The sequence below is a fragment of the Panthera onca genome, chromosome B4, assembly GCF_046562875.1.
Source record: "Panthera onca isolate mPanOnc1 chromosome B4, mPanOnc1 haplotype 2, whole genome shotgun sequence".
Classification (NCBI taxonomy): Eukaryota; Metazoa; Chordata; class Mammalia; order Carnivora; family Felidae; genus Panthera; species Panthera onca.
Window position 1 is genome coordinate 115,189,871 of NC_138345.1, and position 19,652 is coordinate 115,209,522.

Sequence of the window (19,652 nt, forward strand, 5' to 3'; positions counted from 1 at the left end):
GGGGACGTACAGAACCATGGGAAGCACAGGAAAAGGGCACCTAACTGAACCTGGAGGGTCGCTGAGGGGACAAGGAAAGCTTCCTGGAAGATGAGTAGAGTTGAGCCAAAGGAAAGGGGGAGGAGTATTCCAGGCAGAGACCAACTAGTGTGATGGTTAGAAAGAGAGAAAAGGCTTTGTTTGAGGAGCCAAAAGAGGCTCTATATGGTTAAGGCAAATGGGGTAGGGAGAGGTAGAGAGCAGAGTGATAGAAAACGGATACCAGGGTGCCTGGATGGCTCAATTGGTTAAGTGTCCAGCTCTTGATTTTGGCTCCGGTTATGATCTTATGGTTTGGGAGATTGAGCCCCGTGTTGGGCTCTGTGCTCAGAGTGCGGAGCCTGCTTGGGATTCTCTGTCTCCCTCTCTCTCTGCCCCTCCCCTGCTTGTGTGCTCGATCTCTCTCTCTCTCTCTCTCTCTCTCTCTCTCTCTCAAAAAAAAGTTTAAAAAATTAAAAGAAAATGGATAGCAAAGAAGGTTTAGAGTGTCTGGCACAAATTAATCATTTATACTCAATAAATTTTTGTTGAATGGCCAAAGTGGAGGATGGCTGGAGGAGGGAAGGAGAGGGTTCTGAAAAAGCAGATAGAAGAAAAGCTGTTGCAGTGATCCGGGTGAGGGTGACAGTGAGGGCTGGCACAGAGTCAGGCGGGGGTGTAGAGAAATTGGTAGATTCCAGAGATGGTGGGGGACTAAAGTGGACACACTGAGGATTCATGAATCCCTGCGGGCAAGAAACACTAGAAGTAAGGTCACAGTATTGGTGCAGGTCTCCTAAAATGGGTGACCATCACAGTGGAGAGGAGAGCTGGTGTCACTCAGTTAATCCCCAACCCCTCCAAAGGGAGTTCAGTGTGCCAGACCAGAGACCCAAGCTTACAAATGTCGGCTCATGGTGCTGGTTTGGGATTGAATTGCTTGGAAAATGATTCCAATTCTCCACTTTTCTTTGTTTACACTGTGCAGCCTTTGTGATACGCTTCTAGTTAATTTTGCTCGTTAAAATGCAGCTCTTGCTCATGTGTAAAATCTGCTTTCCAAGTATCGGAGATCACCTGGTAAAGCTAAGTTGGTTGCTTTTAGGGCCTCCATCAGTTGCACTCGACCTTTGCCTGCCCTTTTCTTTGAAGGCCTTGCATGTTCTGAGCCGGCAAACAAACTCACTTCCCACCTCTTGCGCTCAGCCGGTCAGTGGTCATTGCCAAACCTCTGTCTCTGCCCTCACCCCTTTCATCAAATCCTATTGCCCTTCTGCTTTGAAACATGGGAGGGAATGTCACCTCCTTCATAACAATCCAGGGTATTTCTGGCACCCTCTGAGGTCCCCACAGTCACCCCCTTCTTGGTAGCCAGGTGCTGCATGGAACTCAGACCACTCTCACGGGATGTTTCCTTGTCTGTCCTATCGTTGGGTTTTGTTTTTTTTTTTCCACCTAATTCATTCTATGTCTTCCTGAATAACTGTAAATGCTACCAGAGCAGAGATCAAATATATTAGTTTCCTTCTGATATTTCCCAGTAGTGTTTTGTGCGTAGCTGACACGAAGAAAATTACAACTTTTCCTGGTGTTCATCATTGAACACTGGAACGTATTTTCGCTGGGAGTCTCTCAGGCTTACTGTCCATATGTCCATTCTACTAACATTTACAAGTGGCTGTGCAAATGCTCTTGCTGAGGGGTCATGCCAACCCTCCAAGCCTCCTTGTCTTTACAACAGAGGGTTATCACACTTCACATGTAATCACTTAATGTGAGCAGAATTCGATGTGGCATCCTGGCTTTTAGCATGAATTTTACTGCCGTAGAGAAGTATCTTCCAGACCTTGGGAATCACACACTAATAAAATTTCAGTAAGGAAAGTAAGGATGCCAACAAACTTAGGCCACTTCTTATTTTATCAAGGAAAGCCTTCATTTTTAAAGTATCGTCCTTGGTCTCCATTAACTCATAAAAGGAAGACGATGTTGTCCCCAAATGGAGGACAGTGAAAACCTCACTGAGCGCTGTGCTTGGGTGCAGTAGGCTTTGACAGGTGCTGTCCAGGCTGCGGCACCCAAACCTGGCTGTCTACCGATCATGTCATGGGGAACATTGCCAACCACAGAGTCCCAGGTGCTCTCCAGGTGTGTTACATCAGAACTTCTAGAAGCGTGGCTCTGGAATCTCTATTTTCATCAATTTCTCAAGTGATTCTGATACACAGCTGGGTTTGGGAACCACCTTGGATAGAATATGTAAGTTAAAGACCTACAGGAAATAGGACGTTTCTCTAATGCTGATTCAGCACGGTTTTTATCTTTCTTGTTTCTCTATCCTTTTGAGGGTGTTCTAGCCAATGAGTACGTTTCCAAAAGCAAATAAGACAACTCTGATGGTTGATCTGGTGACAGTTGACTCCAAGCAGATCATGGATCCCAGCCCATGGGAACCACGCTTAGGGTTTGTTAGGCAAAGGTTGGTAGCGTGGATTTTGCTGAAGGTACAGGATTTGCTCTCTAACGTTTCTGGTTATCGTGTTCTAGGCAGTTCTTGCTTGGTGACTTGTTTGATTCTTATGCTGTGGCCAATTGCAAGCTGAGATAGTGATCCCGGGGAGAGTATGAGATGTAAATGGGCTGTAAAATGGCTTTTTCCTAGTGATTATCCGTGGGAGGCTTGGAACACAAGGTGGGCCCGGGTCTGTCTGGAGGCTTGTGCTGTGCGCTTGGGCTGCCTGATGTGAATGGCCCACGGGAAGGAACCACATACTGATTGAAATGTTAGCAAACAGCTGGCACCCCCCCACCCTCTATGCAAAGGAGGCAAAAATATTTATTTTTTGCATTTACAGCTTTGCTTGACGATAGCGGGACTCCACCATAATTGACATTTTTTTCCCCCTTTGCTCCAGATGTTTTAGCTGTCAACATGACGTTCTCCTCCGGTTCTTGGCATTTATCAAAAAGATTCAACTTTACCAACTGCTCATCATTCAGAGAGTAAGATTTTATTTGAAATTTAAGTATTCTCTCATTGGTTTTAATTTATTTATATGCTTTACGCCTCCATTTCCGAAAGAATTCTTTTGCGGAGTAGAACTTTCTAAAGTGCCTTTTGGAGCATGGCCTGATGGGAGATAGAAGGGGGAGATCGGAGGGCCCCTGAGCTAATAAGCCGGCTCGTTCAAACCCTAATAAGTAAGGTGCAGCAGCTAAGGAGCAAACAACTGTGCTTAAGTGTTGCTACCAACAGGGAAATGCGTTTTCCCCAGACGGACAGGCACTCTGAAGAAAATACAGCAGAAGGGGTGCTATGTTCCCCCCTGAGCCGAATGGCTTTGGGAATTTGAGTCAGGGGAGAGGGTGTGAGCATGAGACCAGGGAAATCATCAAGGAGAAGATCAAGATGAACTCTCTTTCATCGAAAGAACATGTTTGGGGCACCTGGGTGGCTCAGTCCATTGAGCATCTAACTTCGGTCGGGTCATGATCTCTGTCCCTTCCCCCCTCGCTCGCTCTCTCTCAAAAATAAATAAAACATTTAAAATTAAAAAGAACATGTTAGCTCTGTTCCCCCACTTTTTTGTGCCACCTTTTGCCCTGTTGGGCTGTGTACCTCCCCTGATTTAGGGCCACGCCTCACTCCTTGCTTCTCAAGCAGAGACAAGACAGGGAGGAAATGTGTTTCTCAGATGCATGATTTTCCAGTCGAAAGGTGGGATGGAGGTTCCCATGGAAACAACGGGAAGCCGTGTTATTAGTTATTCTATAGCTCGTTCAGTGGTTTGATTGACCAACTATGTGGGTATTGAATGTTTCTTTTGGCCTGGGAACCACTGTTGCCATGGGGAAAATGAACTCAGACTCAAAACTGGGTTGGAGGGCCACTCTACAGCTATCCAAACAGGGGCCTCTGGACCTCATCTTTACCCGGGGTACTCTGAAAGAGGGGCTGAGTTCAGTTGTTTCTAACAAATAAACTGAATGAATATAGCGGGGGCGGGGGGGTGTAAACTTGATACAGAAAGCCTCAGAAGTCTGTGAAAATAGGAAAAGAGGGGGAGAGTTAACAAAAAAAAAAATGTATAGTTCAAAGAGAGTTGAAACGTAAAGCGGGTCCCCCATCCCCAGTGTAGAGGCCAGGCGGAAGGAAGTGACTTGCCCTGGGGCCCACAGTTAGGTAATTAAGAACCAGACCTCAGACCCACAGCTCCCCAGAGGGTGAGTGTGCCCTTTCCTTGAGTACCTGGTCCTTTAGTACAACACTTAGTACATTACACTTAGTATACTCGTGCCTAAGGGGCCGCGATGGGAATGCAAATCACAAGCCTGCTTCTAGCTCACTTAGGTGCCTGGATAAACACTCCCATGAGTCTGCAGTTTCTATAGGTCAGAAGCTCCGAATGCTTTGACATTTCTTGAAGAATCTGTGAAATATGAATGGTGTCTCTTCTCCCTACACTAGCCCTCTCACTGTCCCAGGCCAAGTCTTCCCCTGGCCTCCCATGGCTGTGTTTCCGACCAACCTCAGAGTCTGTTTTTATTGTTCCTTCAACTCTGATTTTCCTACAACATGCTTTTCAAGTCCTCTACTGTTATCCTCACATGATAGGTTATTTGATGAGTAGACACAGTTCTTCCTTCATTTGGTTAAAAAGCAAACACTGGCACCCCATTCCCTCCGCTTGCCAGGTGACACTTTCGGTCTCGCACCTTCCAGGCAGTGGGGGTGTTAGTTACAGCTCTAGTGAGTGAGGGCAGGGTGGGGAAGGTGAGTCTCCGGAGGGGAAACTTACCTGAGGGCAGACAAATAGCAGAACTGGATTCAGAAACAGAGCCAGTGGGTTCCTGTTATCCACCAGCACAGCAGGTGACCCTGGCTTCGGGTTCCCATGGCAACACCCCCAAAGGTGTCATGACAGTCCATCAGCCCTGAGGGCTGCCCAGAGCAGGGCACAAAGTCGGTGCTCTATCCTCAAAGGACTGTCCTCCCTCCCCTGGGTTCATCCTACTCTGTCCAGGGATTTTTTTTTTTTTTCTTCTTTCTTCTTTTAAATGCTTGCACCCTGCATCACGGAGGGAAATTCTAGGGCATGAACATTTTCCTAAAGATTTGGAATTAAGTTGGTTTTCCGTGTTGCCAGATGCCCAGCGTGTATTGGAACTGACTGTGCTTGGTGTAAAAGTGAGAGAAAGTGTATCCACCCCTTCACAGCTTGTGACCCATCTGATTACAAGACAAACCAGGTAAAGTGCCATTTTTGGTATTACAAGGTTGAACCAGAAATAAGTGTTGGTGACCGCCCAGTCCCAGTCTGTCTTTTGTGTTTGTTTCAAACTCTAAATTTCCCAGCTGCTTGGATGTTGAAGGGATATTCTTCATTTCAGGAACACTGTCAAGTTGCTGTTGAGAAACGGGCACCATCCAAGACTGCGGGAGGAGGAAGATTCACCGAGAATAGGAGTAGTAGAGCCAACCCGGGCTTGCAGGTCAGACCCTAGTTTTGTGCTGATCATGGGGAAAAAAAATCCCCTTTAGATGACAATAACAACTCCTCACTGCTCTGGGTTCCTTTTAAAAATTCCCTGTTTGACTTTCTACAAAAATTCCCTTTTCTACTTTTGATTTTTAACCAAGTTTCCCTTAATTGGCTCAATACATCAAAGGCTGCACACTCACATAAAAGAAATTAAAATTCTATAATTATGAAAAATGATATTGTTCCAGGAGGAGTGAAATTTTAAAGGTGACTTTGTGGCTCACTCAGGAGGAGGTAGAAGGAAGCATGTAACACAGCACTGAGGGGACTTCGATTCGAACCACGTATTACAGTTGTATTCCTGGGGGTTATGTGGGGTGAGGGGAGTCTATGCAAAGTATACAAACTAACCTCATTCAGATTGCCCATCTTTACGTTATAGAGATGATCTAACCCAGAGTTAATAGTGCCAAAACAAAGAGTTGTTGCCATATGTGTGTGTATACATATATATGTATGTATCAACCATATACATATATCCATACATCCATATGTACATATATATATATACACACACCCACATCTCCCCCCATTTCCCCCTGAATTTTTTTCATGGAAAGATATTTTCCATGAAATTTCCTTGGAAATTCCTCTTATTTTCATCATAGTAAACCACCAAGTTCCACCAACAGACATGTTTGGGGAAAAAAAGGACATGACCGTGTAAACGTTTCTGGGCAGACAATAGTGGCCATGCTTAGAATGACTGGCTTCAGTGAGTTGACAGAAGTTAATTGAGCATGTGCTATGTGGTGACAAACAAGAAAGGGTAAGTTCTCGATCTTATTAATCGGGAGGTCTAGCAGGAGCAGACAAATTAAAAACAACATTTCTTTTTCTAAAAAAGTCTTGGTTTTCTATTTCATGACTAATCTATGGCTTCGATGTATCCATTTGCTGTTATTTAAGGTCAAGTGCCAATATAGATAAGTAGCACATTTTTCATCACTACCGAAAAGTTGATGGTAACTTTAGGTGAATAACTAACAGGGAGAGGGAACGTGAATCATGATGGATTATGAAGTTAATTAAAGGCATTAGAAAGGCTCGGTGTGCCAATATCTCCAGATTTGAAAAGTCTTTGAGGTTTTATTAAGGGGTGGGCTTCTCTTCTCTTACCATTGGCTTCTAAAACAAAGGCGTAGTGACAGGTATTTGGATCAAGGAGGCGATTGCTTTTTTAAAAAATTAAATTTATCCTTTGTTGTCATTTTAGTTGGGTTTTTTTTTTTTCGAGTTTAGTAAAGCACACCTAACACAGTTTACATCTTTGCCACTTTTAAGCGTACAGCTCAGTAGTGTTAAATACCTTCACACAGTTGAGCGACCATCACCACCAACCATCCCCAGAACATATTTCATCTGGCAAAACTGAAACCTCATGCCCATTAAAAAATAACTTCCCGTTTTCTCTTCCCCCACCCCCAGCCCCTGGCAACCACCATTCTACTTCCTCTCTCTATGAATTTGATTACACTAGGGACTTCATGTAAGTAGAATCATACAGGATTTTTCTTTTGGTCATTGGCTTATTTCATTTAACGTGATGTCCTCCAGGTTCATCCATATCAGCATGGGTCAGAATTTCCTTATTTTTAAGGCTGAAAAATATTCCACTGTGTGTCTATAGTACATTTTGTTTTTCCATTCATCTGTGGATGGACACTTGGGTTGCCTCTATCTTTTGACTATTGTAAATAATGCTGCAATAAACATAGGTGTACAAATGTCTCTTGAAGGCTGTTTTCAATTCTTCTGGGTATATATCCAAAAGGGGAATTGCTGAATCATAAGGTAATTCTATTTTTAATTTTGGAGGGGAATGCCATGCAGTTTTTCATAGTAGTCTGCCGTTTTAGATTCCCACCAACCGTGTGCAAGCATTCCAATTTCTCCAAATCCTCTCAGCTCTTGTTATTTTTGTGTTACTGTTGTTGTTGTTGTTTTAATGGTAGCCATTGTAAGTGGATATAAGGTGGTATTTCATTGTGGTTTTGATTTGTATTCCCTAAAGATTAGTGATGTTGAGCATCTTACAATGCGCTTGTTGGCCATCTGTGTATCTTCTTTGGAGAAACGTCTATTCAGGTCCTTTGCCCATTTTTTAATCAGGTGGTTTGTTTTTTGTTGTTGTTATGGAGTTATAGGAGTTCTTTATAGATTCTGGATATCAACATCTTGTCAGACACATGACTTGCAAATATTTTCTCCCATTCCATAGGTTGCCTTTTCACTCTGTTGATAGTATCCTTTGATGCACAGAAGTTCTTAATTTTGATGAAGTCCAGTTTATCTCTCTCTTTTTTTAATCTGTGCTTTCGGTGTCCCATCCAAGAAACCATTGCCAAATCCGTTGCCATGAAGCTTTTCTCCCATATTTTCTTCTAAGAGTTTTATAGGTTTTTGGTGGGTTTTTTTTTTTTTTTTTGATGTTTATTTATTTTGAGAAAGAAAGGGCAGGGGAGGTGCAGAGGCAGAGGGAGAGAGAATCTCAAGCAGACTCCATGCCCAGTGCAGAGTCCAACGTGGGGTTTGATCCCACCAACCACGAGATCACAAGCTGAGCCAAAACCCAGAGTTGGACAATCAACCGACTGAGCCACCCAGGAGCCCCAAGAGTTATATAGTTTTAATTCTTACATTTAGGTGTTTGATCCATTTTGAGTTAATTTTCATATATGGTGTAAGGTAAAGATCCAACTTCATTCTTTCCCATGTGGATATCCAGTTCTCCCAACACCATTTGTTGAAAAGACCGTCCTTTTCCTATTTAATGGTCTTGGCTCCCTTATCAAAAACCATTTGGCCAGATATGCAAGGGTTTCCTTCTGGGCTATCTGTTCTGTTCCACTAGTCTTTAGGTCTGTCTTTATGCCTGTGTCACACTGTTTTGATTACTGTAGCTTTGTAATAAGTTTTGAAACCGGAAAGTGTGAGTCTTCCAACTTTTCTTTTTTAAGACTTTTTGGGAAAAAATTAAACTTTTTATTTTGAGGGAATTGTAGATTCACATGTACTTGTATGAAAACAAGAGAGACCCTCGATATCTTTTGCCCACTTTCCCCCAATAGTAACATCTTGCAAAACCCATAACACAATATCACAACCAGGATATTGACAGTGACAACAGTCAAGGGACAGAACAGCTCTATCACCACACTCCCTTCCCTCCTCCCTCCCACTCCCCCTTTCTGATCCCTGGCATCTACTAATCTGTTCTCCGTTTCTATAATTTTATCATTTCAAGGAGTCTATTTAAATGGAATCATCCAAAATGAGTCCTTTTGGGACTGGCCTTTTTAACGCAACATAATTCTCTGGAAATTCATCCAAGTTCTTTTATGGGTCAATAGTGTGTTCCTTTTTATTGCTGAGTGGTGATCCAGGCAATGACTTTTAAAATTTCTTTTATGTTATAAAAAAGTCACTGCATCCTGGTTTCCTGCATTGTGTCTCCCCATTCCTTTTGACCTTTGACACCATGTGGTTAAAGGAACTGGCTGAAAATAACCAAAAGCCCAGGCAATGTCTTTAGTGCTGCTGTGTGAATGACCCTTCTTTCTTTGGAGAAAGGTATTTTGTTGATCCTGGAATGTTTTTTTTTTAACATGTGGCTTCGAACAGAATCTTCTCGATTTGGGTTAATAGGGAATGGAGTAGTATTGATCGCAGGAGGGCTTTCTCATGCTCTGGCATACACCAGTGCCGTTCCTTGTCACATGGATATGTAAATCTGCGTTTCCAGTTCGGGTCTTGTGTTGGCCTCAAATGAAGTGGTGAACACTTTTCCTAGCAGAGAAGCCACTGAGAACTTTCTCTCAGTGCATCTTCCCACGTCACCTATGTATCGAGTGCTTCCTGTTTGCCAGGCACTGGAGACAGGAGATGTGAATGGTGCAGACACGACCTTAGGCTTCATGATGCTGAGCTGGGATTGGCTCTTGCTACACATGTGTATTGAGCACCCAGTAGACACCATTATATTGAGCTTCACGGGTACAAAGAGGAGGACACAGATGAATCAAACACATGTGTCTCTGTCAATCTCAAGAATCTTATACATAAGTACACAAGTAAGAATATAAGATAAAAAAAAGTACTAACATAGGAGAAGTACCAGAAAGTACACAAAACCCAGAGAGGCTCTCTGTGCCTGCAGACTTGTCTTAGTCATTCCTGTTTATTTAAGCCCAATGCCTGGCAGCTAAAAACACTTAATCAGTGTGGTTGGTTAGGGCTTTGATTGATGGATGGATTGATAGACAGAGATGGCATTTCAGCCAACCGTTGAGGGACGAGACACATGAAAACAGAGGAGTGGGTGTTCTAAGCAGAGGGGCCAGCATAGGCAAAAGTATAGTGGGTTGCCAGAAAATTCCAGGGCGTCTGTTATAGGAGACCCCACGTAATTGAATTGCCTGGAACAGAAGGATGCAGGAACCTGTGGGACACAAGGCCTAAAAGACCCCGTGGCCTGAATCTCTGGGGTCTTCCACACCAGGCATAGGAGTTTTGGTTTTGTTCTTCAGCAGCAGTAGGATGCTACTTGAGACATTTGTCTTTTAATGTATGCATTTGCTCGTCCAAGGACACAGCATTTAGGACATGGGGTTCCTGGTGCGATCACGGTTTGGGCCTGCTGCCCTCACGGTGTCACGACCGTATCCTCAGTCTCTTCACCTGACCTTCCCGTATGTGCTGTCATTTATTGGGAGGGGCTGCATTAAGGAAAGGTACCACCAAAAGAGGGAAATGAACTCAAAACCCTGGGTTTGCCCTTTGGATGAGAAGTATTTTCAGCTCTGAAGGCTGGTCTGTCTCAGACGGTTGGCCCTGTCGCCCGGCACTCACCTCTTTTCCTTCCTTTTCTTAAACAGTCTTCTATCTGGTGCCTCCACCTGCTGTGAGAAGAGGTGGCTGCCCTCTCCTGTTCTCGGAGAAAGGATGTGAAGATCGATGATACGGTGTGGCTGTAATATGTGTTATTCCTTGCAGTGTGCTTGTCTCTCTAGGGTGGAAATATGCCCTACGAAGCCATGTCTCCTGCCCTTGGGGGATTTACGTTCACGTGGTTCTTACTTTTTCTTCCTTGCACCACCTCGTCTTATCCTCCTCCACCTCTGAATGTGCGTTTTAATTTCTCACAGGTAATCCACACTGACCCTTGCAGAGACCTTACCTCTAAAAGTGAAATTAAGTTTAACACAGACCTTGTGGAGTAGCTTCTATGGGCGTAGCATGTGCGAGGCGCTGTGGGATTCACCTGCAATTGTTCATGTACCCGTGCGTTTAAAATGTGGTTGTTGGGGCGCCTGGGTGGCGCAGTCGGTTAAGCGTCCGACTTCAGCCAGGTCACGATCTCGCGGTCCGTGAGTTCGAGCCCCGCGTCAGGCTCTGGGCTGATGGCTCGGAGCCTGGAGCCTGGAGCCTGTTTCCGATTCTGTGTCTCCCTCTCTCTCTGCCCCTCCCCCGTTCATGCTCTGTCTCTCTCTGTCCCAAAAATAAAAAAAAAAATAAAAAAAATAAAATAAAATGTGGTTGTTGAGGGGCACCTGGGTGGTTCAGCCGGTTGAGCGTCTGACTTCGGCTCAGGTCACAATCTCACAGCTCGGGAGTTCGAGCCCCACATGGGGCTCTGTGCTGACAGCTCAGAGCCTGGAGCCTGCTTCGGATTCTGTGTCTCCCTCTCTCTCTGCCCCTCCTCCGCTTGAGCTCTGTCTCTCTCTCTGTCTCTTGCTTTCACTCAAAAATAAATAAAACATAAAAAACCTTTTTTTAATAAAATGTGTTTATTGATCACCTACTATGTGCTAGACAGGTGGTCACAATGTGTGTCCTCAAGGAGCTTACGCTGTAGAACTTCTAATATTTTGGAGGAAGGAAGATTCATTTTCATGAAGCAGTTGAGTGTGTATGTACATCAGAAGAAGATGTAAGAAGGAGTTCCAGAACGTACTAAATTAAATAGTGGTGGCCTGTATTTGTTGAGCCGATGCTATATCCTGAGATCAGAATATCTGTTTCTGTAAGCCTCACAATGGACCTATTTTTTCCCATTTTATAGATGAAGAAATGTTGGCTTATAGAGGGTAAGTAGGTAGTAAATAATAGGCAAGAGATTTGAACCCAGGCAGTCTGACTCCAGAGCCCCCGGCTTTAACCACTACTCTCCATTGTATGACCTCAATTGAATATAAACAAGTATTAAATGATGTCATATTGATGGAAAAGGTCAATCTGGAAGGGAGAAAACTAACATTGGCTTCTCTTGGCATCGGTGGTGCCGACATGGGTGGGGCGACAGGCTACGAAAGCAGTGTGTTAGTATCGAAGCCTCCAGAGGGGAGGGGAGGTCAGGGTGTGGTCAGAATGGAGGATTCAGACCCAGGCCAGGCTCGTATCCTCTCCAGGACGGGGAGAGGAGAAGAGGCTCAAGATGGGAAACTGAGGCCCGTAGGAGAGTGGAGCAGCAAGAACCACGTGCTGACTGGAAACTCAGCAGAGGGGTGGATTTGGAGTGGCTGAGCCTAATTCGCAGTCAGGGGTCTCTGTGGAGGGGAGGAGTTACCTCCAAGAGTTACCTGTCTTGGAGTCCCGGTCACCCAGCCCGGTTCTGCGTTGCCACATTCAAAAAGTTCAGTGGCCAAGAGTGACGCCTTTGTGGAGTGGCCTTGGCGGCCCCACCTCAGGGTCCCCGGGTCAGAGAAATGAGCCTTGATCTCTCAGCACAGGACCTTCACAAGGGCCATCTCAGTTGCCGTTCTGACCCTTGGTCCTTCCTGGGACCAACTGGAGGTTACGTCCCAAGTTTCCTGGGGCCTCTACTGGGGACCCCATGAAGGAGCGTTCACCTGGGGGCCGAGCAAAGCAGACGGAGGACCATGTTGTTCTATCTAGTGCTCTAATTTTTCTTTGGTGGCGTTGGATTTTCTTTCCATGTCTCACCTCCTTTTATACTTTGCCCATCGCCGCTGCCAGTCACTGCTCTTTTCAATTTATACATTTCATGAATACATTACTTCCATCCTTCTCAGTCATTAATAAAGATGTTAAATAATGCCGAACCAAATATTCACCCCTGTAGGGCCCTACAGGACACTTTCCTTTAATTAGTTGTGCTACCTTTCATCTCTCTAATGTCCTTTGGTTTCAGATTTCCAGCTGGTTTTGAATCCATGTGACTTTTTATGCGGTCCTGTTTGAACTAATTTCACCAGTGAAACTCTGAGAGACGTTTTACTGAGTGTCGATTCAGGTCCAGGCCTACAGAGAGCTTTGCTATATTCAGATTTTTTTTTTTTAAACAGATTAATAGAGTACAATTTGGTCTTAATAAACTGAGCCTTCCTAATGCACCTCTTTCCCATATTCTTTTCAATCATAGCAGTATTTTCTCCATTAATGTCATGGTAATTTGAATTGTGTTGACGTCAGACTTCACAAAAAAAGTACTCTTACTGTCAGAAGCAATCCTCGTAGACCTTTTCAGAAATAACTATTTCTTAGTGGTTGTGCTGTTTCCAATATCTTAGAATGACTTTGTTTTAAAAAAATAAAAATAGCCGGGTATTCTGTAATCACCGAATTAACCAGTTTCTAATGTGCTCTCATATACAAAATAGGGAGTGATCTAAACTCATGAGCAACCAGGTTCGTAGGACCTTATTAAATAATTTACAATTGGGCAGCCATTTAGAAATAACTCTTAGGTCTTTAAAATGTAGCTGACAGGAAGTAGACTATTCTGAGGTTAATTGCTTTACAACACAGGTTGTGAAGGTTGCTGTCAGAGGCATTTTGATTTGACATATGGAAATTCTTGGACCTAAGATGAGGGCAGGATCTCACTGTAAGGCTTTAAGGAAGTGTCTTTTCGGATCAAACTAGATTATGTTTTTAAATTAACCCCTACTATGTGTCAGCTCCTGGGCCCGCTGCTTCACGCCAGGCTGTGAAATTAACTCTTGATTAAAATATAAAATAGATCTACAATAAGCGTGTGAAACATTTGTCAGGAGATCATTCTTTGCCTTCTGTCTGTAGAGGATTTTCAAAAACCTTTAGTAGTAAAAATAGAAAATGTATTTCTAAGAATTGTTGCAGGCATACAGGACAGCCATATAGCTACCCTCTCGTTTTCTTTTTTTCCTTGTACACCTGCACAGTTGATTTGATGAGGTCCTCTTGGTGGCTCTTTAACTCACTTATTAACATTAAGAGAGGTTCTCCAAGCAAACAAAGGACAACTAATCGGACCCTCTTTGCAAATAGACTGGAAGCATCGGCTTTCAAGAGACAGACCGGGCTGGATTTCATCGTAGACAGCCAATGGAAACTTCTCTAAACAATAAGGTTTAAAAATAAAATCCTTTCGAAGTAGCAGGGCTGTCTCTGCTCAGGGAGAAATAAGAAGTTCATAAGGCAACGTGGTGGGTCTTCTGATGGTGTTTCCAGAACCATTTAAGGAGCAAAATATAACCCCCTGAAAATATTTTTTACATTAGTTATAAGGCTCTTTTTATCCTCTCCTGAGAGTAGAGAAGTAGCATTTACTTGGGGGTGTTCGAACATCTTGCTTGAGGAGATATCACAGTATAAACACAGGAATCCAGAAGGGCTGTCCAGAAAGAAACGTGGGGCTCTCGGCCGACTTGGATGTGTATGTGAGTCTTCGTTGGGATTCACATGAAACGAAACGAAACACAGTCCCATCTTGCCTCCTTAAGAAGGGCAGTGGACTTGTACTGTGCAAGGGTTGGCACATTTTTTTCTACAAAGAGCCAGACAGTGAATGGTTTAGGCGTTGGGAGCCCCGCGGTCCCTGCCACAACTATTCTGTCCCTGTAGTGCGAACGCAGCCGCAGGCAGTACGTAAATGAACAGGTGTGGCTGTGATCCAGAAAAACTTTCTTTGTGGACACTAATATCAGAATGCATGTATTCTCACATGTCGTGGAACATTATTACTTCTTTGACATTTTTTTCACGGGCCATCCGAAGGCAGGCGATGGACTGGATTTGGCTTGCTACAGACAAACACCTAGCACTGTTCTAGGGACCCTGTACGTGTTCAATAAATACTTGTTCACTTAGCTGTCACCATGTCAGAGCGAAGAGTAAGCCTTCTGCTATATAGCACACACTTGACATTTGCAAGGGATTTATCTTGAAGTCTTTGCTAATCCCCCCATTCCAAGTACCACTCGTGCAGATAATTTCCCCCATAAAAGGCAGTCAAGTATAACAGAATAATTAAAGTGACCCTTTCAGACCCTTCATGATTCTATAAATATGGGACTAAAGTCCTCTACTAAGTGATTAAAATAAATTCTGCCACCGAAATCAATTCTCTGTCACCTTACATCATGGCTGTGATGACATTAACGATGGATTTACCTCAACCTGCAGAACCAATCCATAGTGATAATGAGCGATGGTGACCGCTCTACCATATAGCACGTGTGTTTGCCGAGGAACAGAATAAAACATCCCTCACAGCAGAAGGGGCAGCCCAAACAGCCCGGCAAGTCCATCATGATGAGCATTACACATATGAAGGAGCAGAGAATATGAGGCTGCTTCAAGAAGCGGGTGGTAGACAGGTGTTGGGCACAACTGATGCTCTCCCAGTGCCATAAGTGGCTTCCTCCTAGATTTTAGCCTCTACGTGGCTACAGTTGGCATCTGTGGCTTAGCCAGATTTCACGTGATTATGCGTCTCTGGACTTGGGGGTTGTTTCCAAATGTCAAGAGTGTGAGTATGAAATGCACTGGTGCTGAAGAACTGTATTTTATATTGGCCAGAGAGAATTTTTCTGTCCTGTTTTAGTCACCATATTATAGAAGAATACAGATGTGCTGGGGAGCGGTCTGTACAAAGAATAACAGAATGATCAAAATGAGAGATGGTGACATCTGGAGAAGAAAAGTGAAAGAAATCACGATTGTCTTGTCTTTGAAAGGAAAGTGATGCCTACCAGCAAATAAAGCCCCCACCCCGTCTGTTTAAGGAGAATTTAATCAGGCTTTGCAAGTAAAGAAGTAAGGTGCAAAAGTCTACGTGATATGGGGCCTCAGGGAGCAGGTTATCACATGGGAAATTTTCGTGATAAAGAAAGGCCTGATAAAGGTTATAATGGGTGCCGTGGAGAGGAAACTGTTGACCACAGTGGTTTGGCATCCAAGTACTTGGTATTAGGTGACTGAACAAGTTGATTTCTGGAGGTTTTCCCCTGCAGTATACCCCTTGATTCAAATAGCCTAACTGGGGGGGGGGGGGGGGGACTGAAAAAAAATAGACACTGCTTTCTTGGGAATTAAATTTATCCAGAATAACATTTCTTCCAGCTTAATGATAACTCTTGTTGGCCTATCATCAGTGGATTCCTTGTCTTTTTCTTCATTTTGTTATATTGTGAGCCTCCAGAGGCCGTGAGCATTTTTGAGACACCAGTGAGATCTCACTCTTCAGACAGAATGTCAGACTCTTCAACTGTATTTTCAACTGTCTTGTGAGACAAAGACTAATTGGTTTGACCTCATGCTGTCGCATGTTGAGAGACATGAATCTTCAGCACTCTTCCTTGAATTCATTGATTTCATTAAACACTGTCTGCTTGTGTTTGCAAAATGTCGTAATTTCCCAGTGATTTCTTCGAACTGCAGCGCGTAAACAGATTTTTTGGAACAATGCCACTTCTTAGCTTTGATCTTGTGTGTTAATCTTTATTTCCAACAGGTCTTCTACATTAAGTCCATTGAGCCACGGAAAATATCGACTTTAGGGAAAAGTAACGTGATCGTCACGGGAGCAAACTTTAGCCAGGCATCCAACATTACAATGATCCTGAAAGGAACCAGTACTTGTGATAAGGATGTGTGAGTTGAAATCATAGTAATTTATCCTTGGTAATATAGTAAAAAGCTTTCACTTATGCCAAAAGAGTATCATTGTGATTATAATCTTTTCAAAGTATCTCCACGTGCCAAGGTGGGCAGTTCATCTACATATTTGTTATCACATAATTTTAATAAGTAGAATAATTTAAACACCGCTTTGGAAGCTAACTGTGAGAAAATCTGTCCCCTCTAAGCCCCCAAAGCCTCAGAACCCACTAATTTCAGGATGTTGCCTCTTTGAGGTCTTGATTCATTTCCATTACCAGAATCAAGTATTTTGAGTAACAGACATCATCTTGAAGCTGATGCGCTTAGAAAAATAGTTGCATACTTAGGAATCTGATGGAAAACTATGACAGCTCTTCCGATGTATTACCCAAAGCTGAAAAAAGAAACGTCTGGCATGTTCTGTTATTCCTTGTAGCCTTCTCTTTACTGGATTGGTCTCAGGCTCAACTAATAACTAACTGGAACATATATTAGTAGTTAAAAAAAAAAAAAAGACCAAACACCCCAACACAGATATCTGGTCAGTGTACCATTTGACCATCATTATTTCTGTGACTTCTTTCCCCCCTAACTTGTCCTTTCAACCAAACCTGGAGAGAGAAAAAAATTTTTCCACGTCTCACTGACACCCTTGTGCAAATCGTACCCCCAAAAGAGATGCAATAATAATAACACAACAGATAATTTGAGTTTTCTGCTTGCTAGCTTTTGTAAGTTTGGGTTGATTTGAAGTTAGAAGACATTGCAGTTTATATGAAGTAGAATACTGGGCTCATTCTCATCATGGGGATGCATCAAAGACAATCTGCTGAAGCATGGTGTTTTGGGTTTTAACTACTAAAACAGATTTGCACAGCATTTTAATCTGCCACACTTATTTACTGAATTTTCTGTTTTAATTCATTTGCTGCATATAACTGCCATCCTCTTCCCCTCCTAACAGTAAATTTAGGATGTCTGTCATCTTGATGGAGAAAGCTGTTCATTGGTAGCTCCACTGTGTTTTGCCATTTACCAGAATTATCAAGCACACATTAGCGGCTGTATCTATGCGGCATAGGTGTTTTGGTACCATTGATCCTGGCTAAATACCTTCCTGCGCAAATCTTTCATGTTGTGTTGAAATCTGTGAAGTTAGACACCTGTGTGTTCGCTGAAAGGCAATCACCTTCACTGGCAAATAAGCTGGTTTTCAGAGCGTTTCCCTATTTTTGACTCTTTATGCTCTCATTTCAATTCCGAGTGTGTCCTGAGATACTGCAGTTATTCAATTAAACGACTCAGAGACCTTTCTGCATGTAGCATTTCAGTAACCACATCAGAGTGGTGAACCCAAGTTCACAAGCAGTAAACATAATACCCAGTTAATCCTATATCTGAGTTCATGCCGTAATCCCACACTCCTTTAATATGGTATTTTTCAAATGCCTAATTATTCGGAAGGGAAAAATACGAGGATAATAGTGGAATGACCCCCATTTCCACCTCTCTCCTTCCAAAATTTATAAACAAGTTTGAATTTTAATGATTAGCCATTTTACGATGAATTTCCTAGAGCTTTGCTCTGAATATAAAGCTTAGGATGTAAATCTGCCGTAGTGTAAATGCACACTGACTCAGATGCTTTTTGAATTCGCCTTATGTTAGGATCTATTATTACTACTTAAAGGATATGTGCATTAATGTTAATAATCATGTGCATATCCTATAAGTAGTAACAGTAGATTCCCACGTAGCATAATCATGCTGAGAATTATTCAGCACAACCCAGTCTTAGTGATCTTTTGCTTTAGAGGGTCATTGTAGACATGATGTACTGAGGAAGTGCAGGTTACAGAGGGAATGTTGTAGAAGGCTCTGCTTTGACTCCCGAGGGGCATCAAGGGCATGCCCTGTGGATGTCAGGAGCACCCAGGATATTCCCAACTAATTTCTCGTCTAGACCTCCTTGGGAGGCAGCTCGGCTCTGGTGCTGACTGACCCTGAGATCCCTGCGCTCTTGGCATGGACTTTGGTCATGGGCACTCTGTTCTTAGAATGGCAGAATCCCCATCTCTGCCTGGGGCGGAGTTCTCCCCTTCTACCGTCTAACTGGGACTTCTTTTTTCTTACGCTTTTCATTGTGGAAATTTCCAAGCATACCCAAGAGACAAGAGCGCGGTGAACCTCTCCGTACCCATCCTCCAGCTTCCAAACTTGCCAACATCTTGCCAGTCTGGTTTCATTTTTGGAGAGGAGGGGAGCATGGGTAGCTGGAGGTTTTAAAAGCACCTCCCAGACACCATATCCCTTGACACATACCTACTTCAGTATATGTCTCTCACAGATAAGGACCGTGCCATTCTCAAACCCAACAACGTTAACAGGAAACCCTACACAGTCCATGTTCCACTGATAGGACTTCTTAAGGGAACTGGTTACCTCTCCTTTCCCCACTTCTAAGGGACATTTGCAAATAAAAACATACAAATGAAAAAAGAAAGAGGAACCCTGCCCCAGATGATCCCCACCGTGGTAAGTGGCCCCTGATGAACCCGCACTTACGTGCGGCTGTTCTGATAGTTTGTGAACTGTTGCGGTTCAAGTAAAATTCGTACGCCGTCATGTTCGGCACACAACTGTGCTCCGTGTCTGTGTCACTTAAGAGTTGTTTTTCTGCCCTTTTCTAGAATACAGGTCAGCCACGTGCTAAATGACACCCATATGAAATTCTCTCTACCGTCAAGCCGAAAAGAAATGAAGGATGTGTGTATCCAATTCGATGGCGGGAACTGTACATCTGTGGGACCCTTGTCATATATTGCTCTGCCTCACTGCTCCCTCATATATCCTGCCACCACCTGGATCAGGTGCTTTCTAGACTCCTGTCTTTCTGTCATTGTGTTTAAAGGGGCCATGTGTGGAAAGGTCATGGGTTTTCCACAAATAAATACAGAAATAATAGTCCTATCTAAATTCCTCTCCCGGAATTCCCCTTAGGATTTATTCCTAGAAACCAAACATATTCCTGACCAGCAGATTGCTTCCTACTGCCACCGTGAATACTGGGAGCACGTCCTGCTTTACTCTGAGCTGTGGCTGCCAGGAAACTCACGGCTAAAACGTTTGCTCGCACTCTGGTTTCTCTTCAGGTTGTATGATCTTTTGCCTTTCACAATGGTCTTTGAATTGTGGTATCCGTTC

The 19,652-nt window shown here is 43.5% G+C and overlaps 1 protein-coding gene across 1 annotated transcript in view; it reads left to right on the forward strand.

The window, feature by feature from the left end:
* Positions 1–19,652, forward strand: part of PLXNC1 (plexin C1) — a 149,325-nt gene that overhangs the window by 69,769 nt on the left and 59,904 nt on the right. Inside the window, exons 7-11 of the mRNA XM_060656754.3 lie at positions 2,934–3,021; positions 5,166–5,268; positions 5,410–5,511; positions 16,300–16,439; positions 19,139–19,318. Of these exons, the coding sequence (XP_060512737.3) occupies positions 2,934–3,021; positions 5,166–5,268; positions 5,410–5,511; positions 16,300–16,439; positions 19,139–19,318 (613 nt within the window). The remainder of the gene's footprint in view (positions 1–2,933; positions 3,022–5,165; positions 5,269–5,409; positions 5,512–16,299; positions 16,440–19,138; positions 19,319–19,652) is intronic.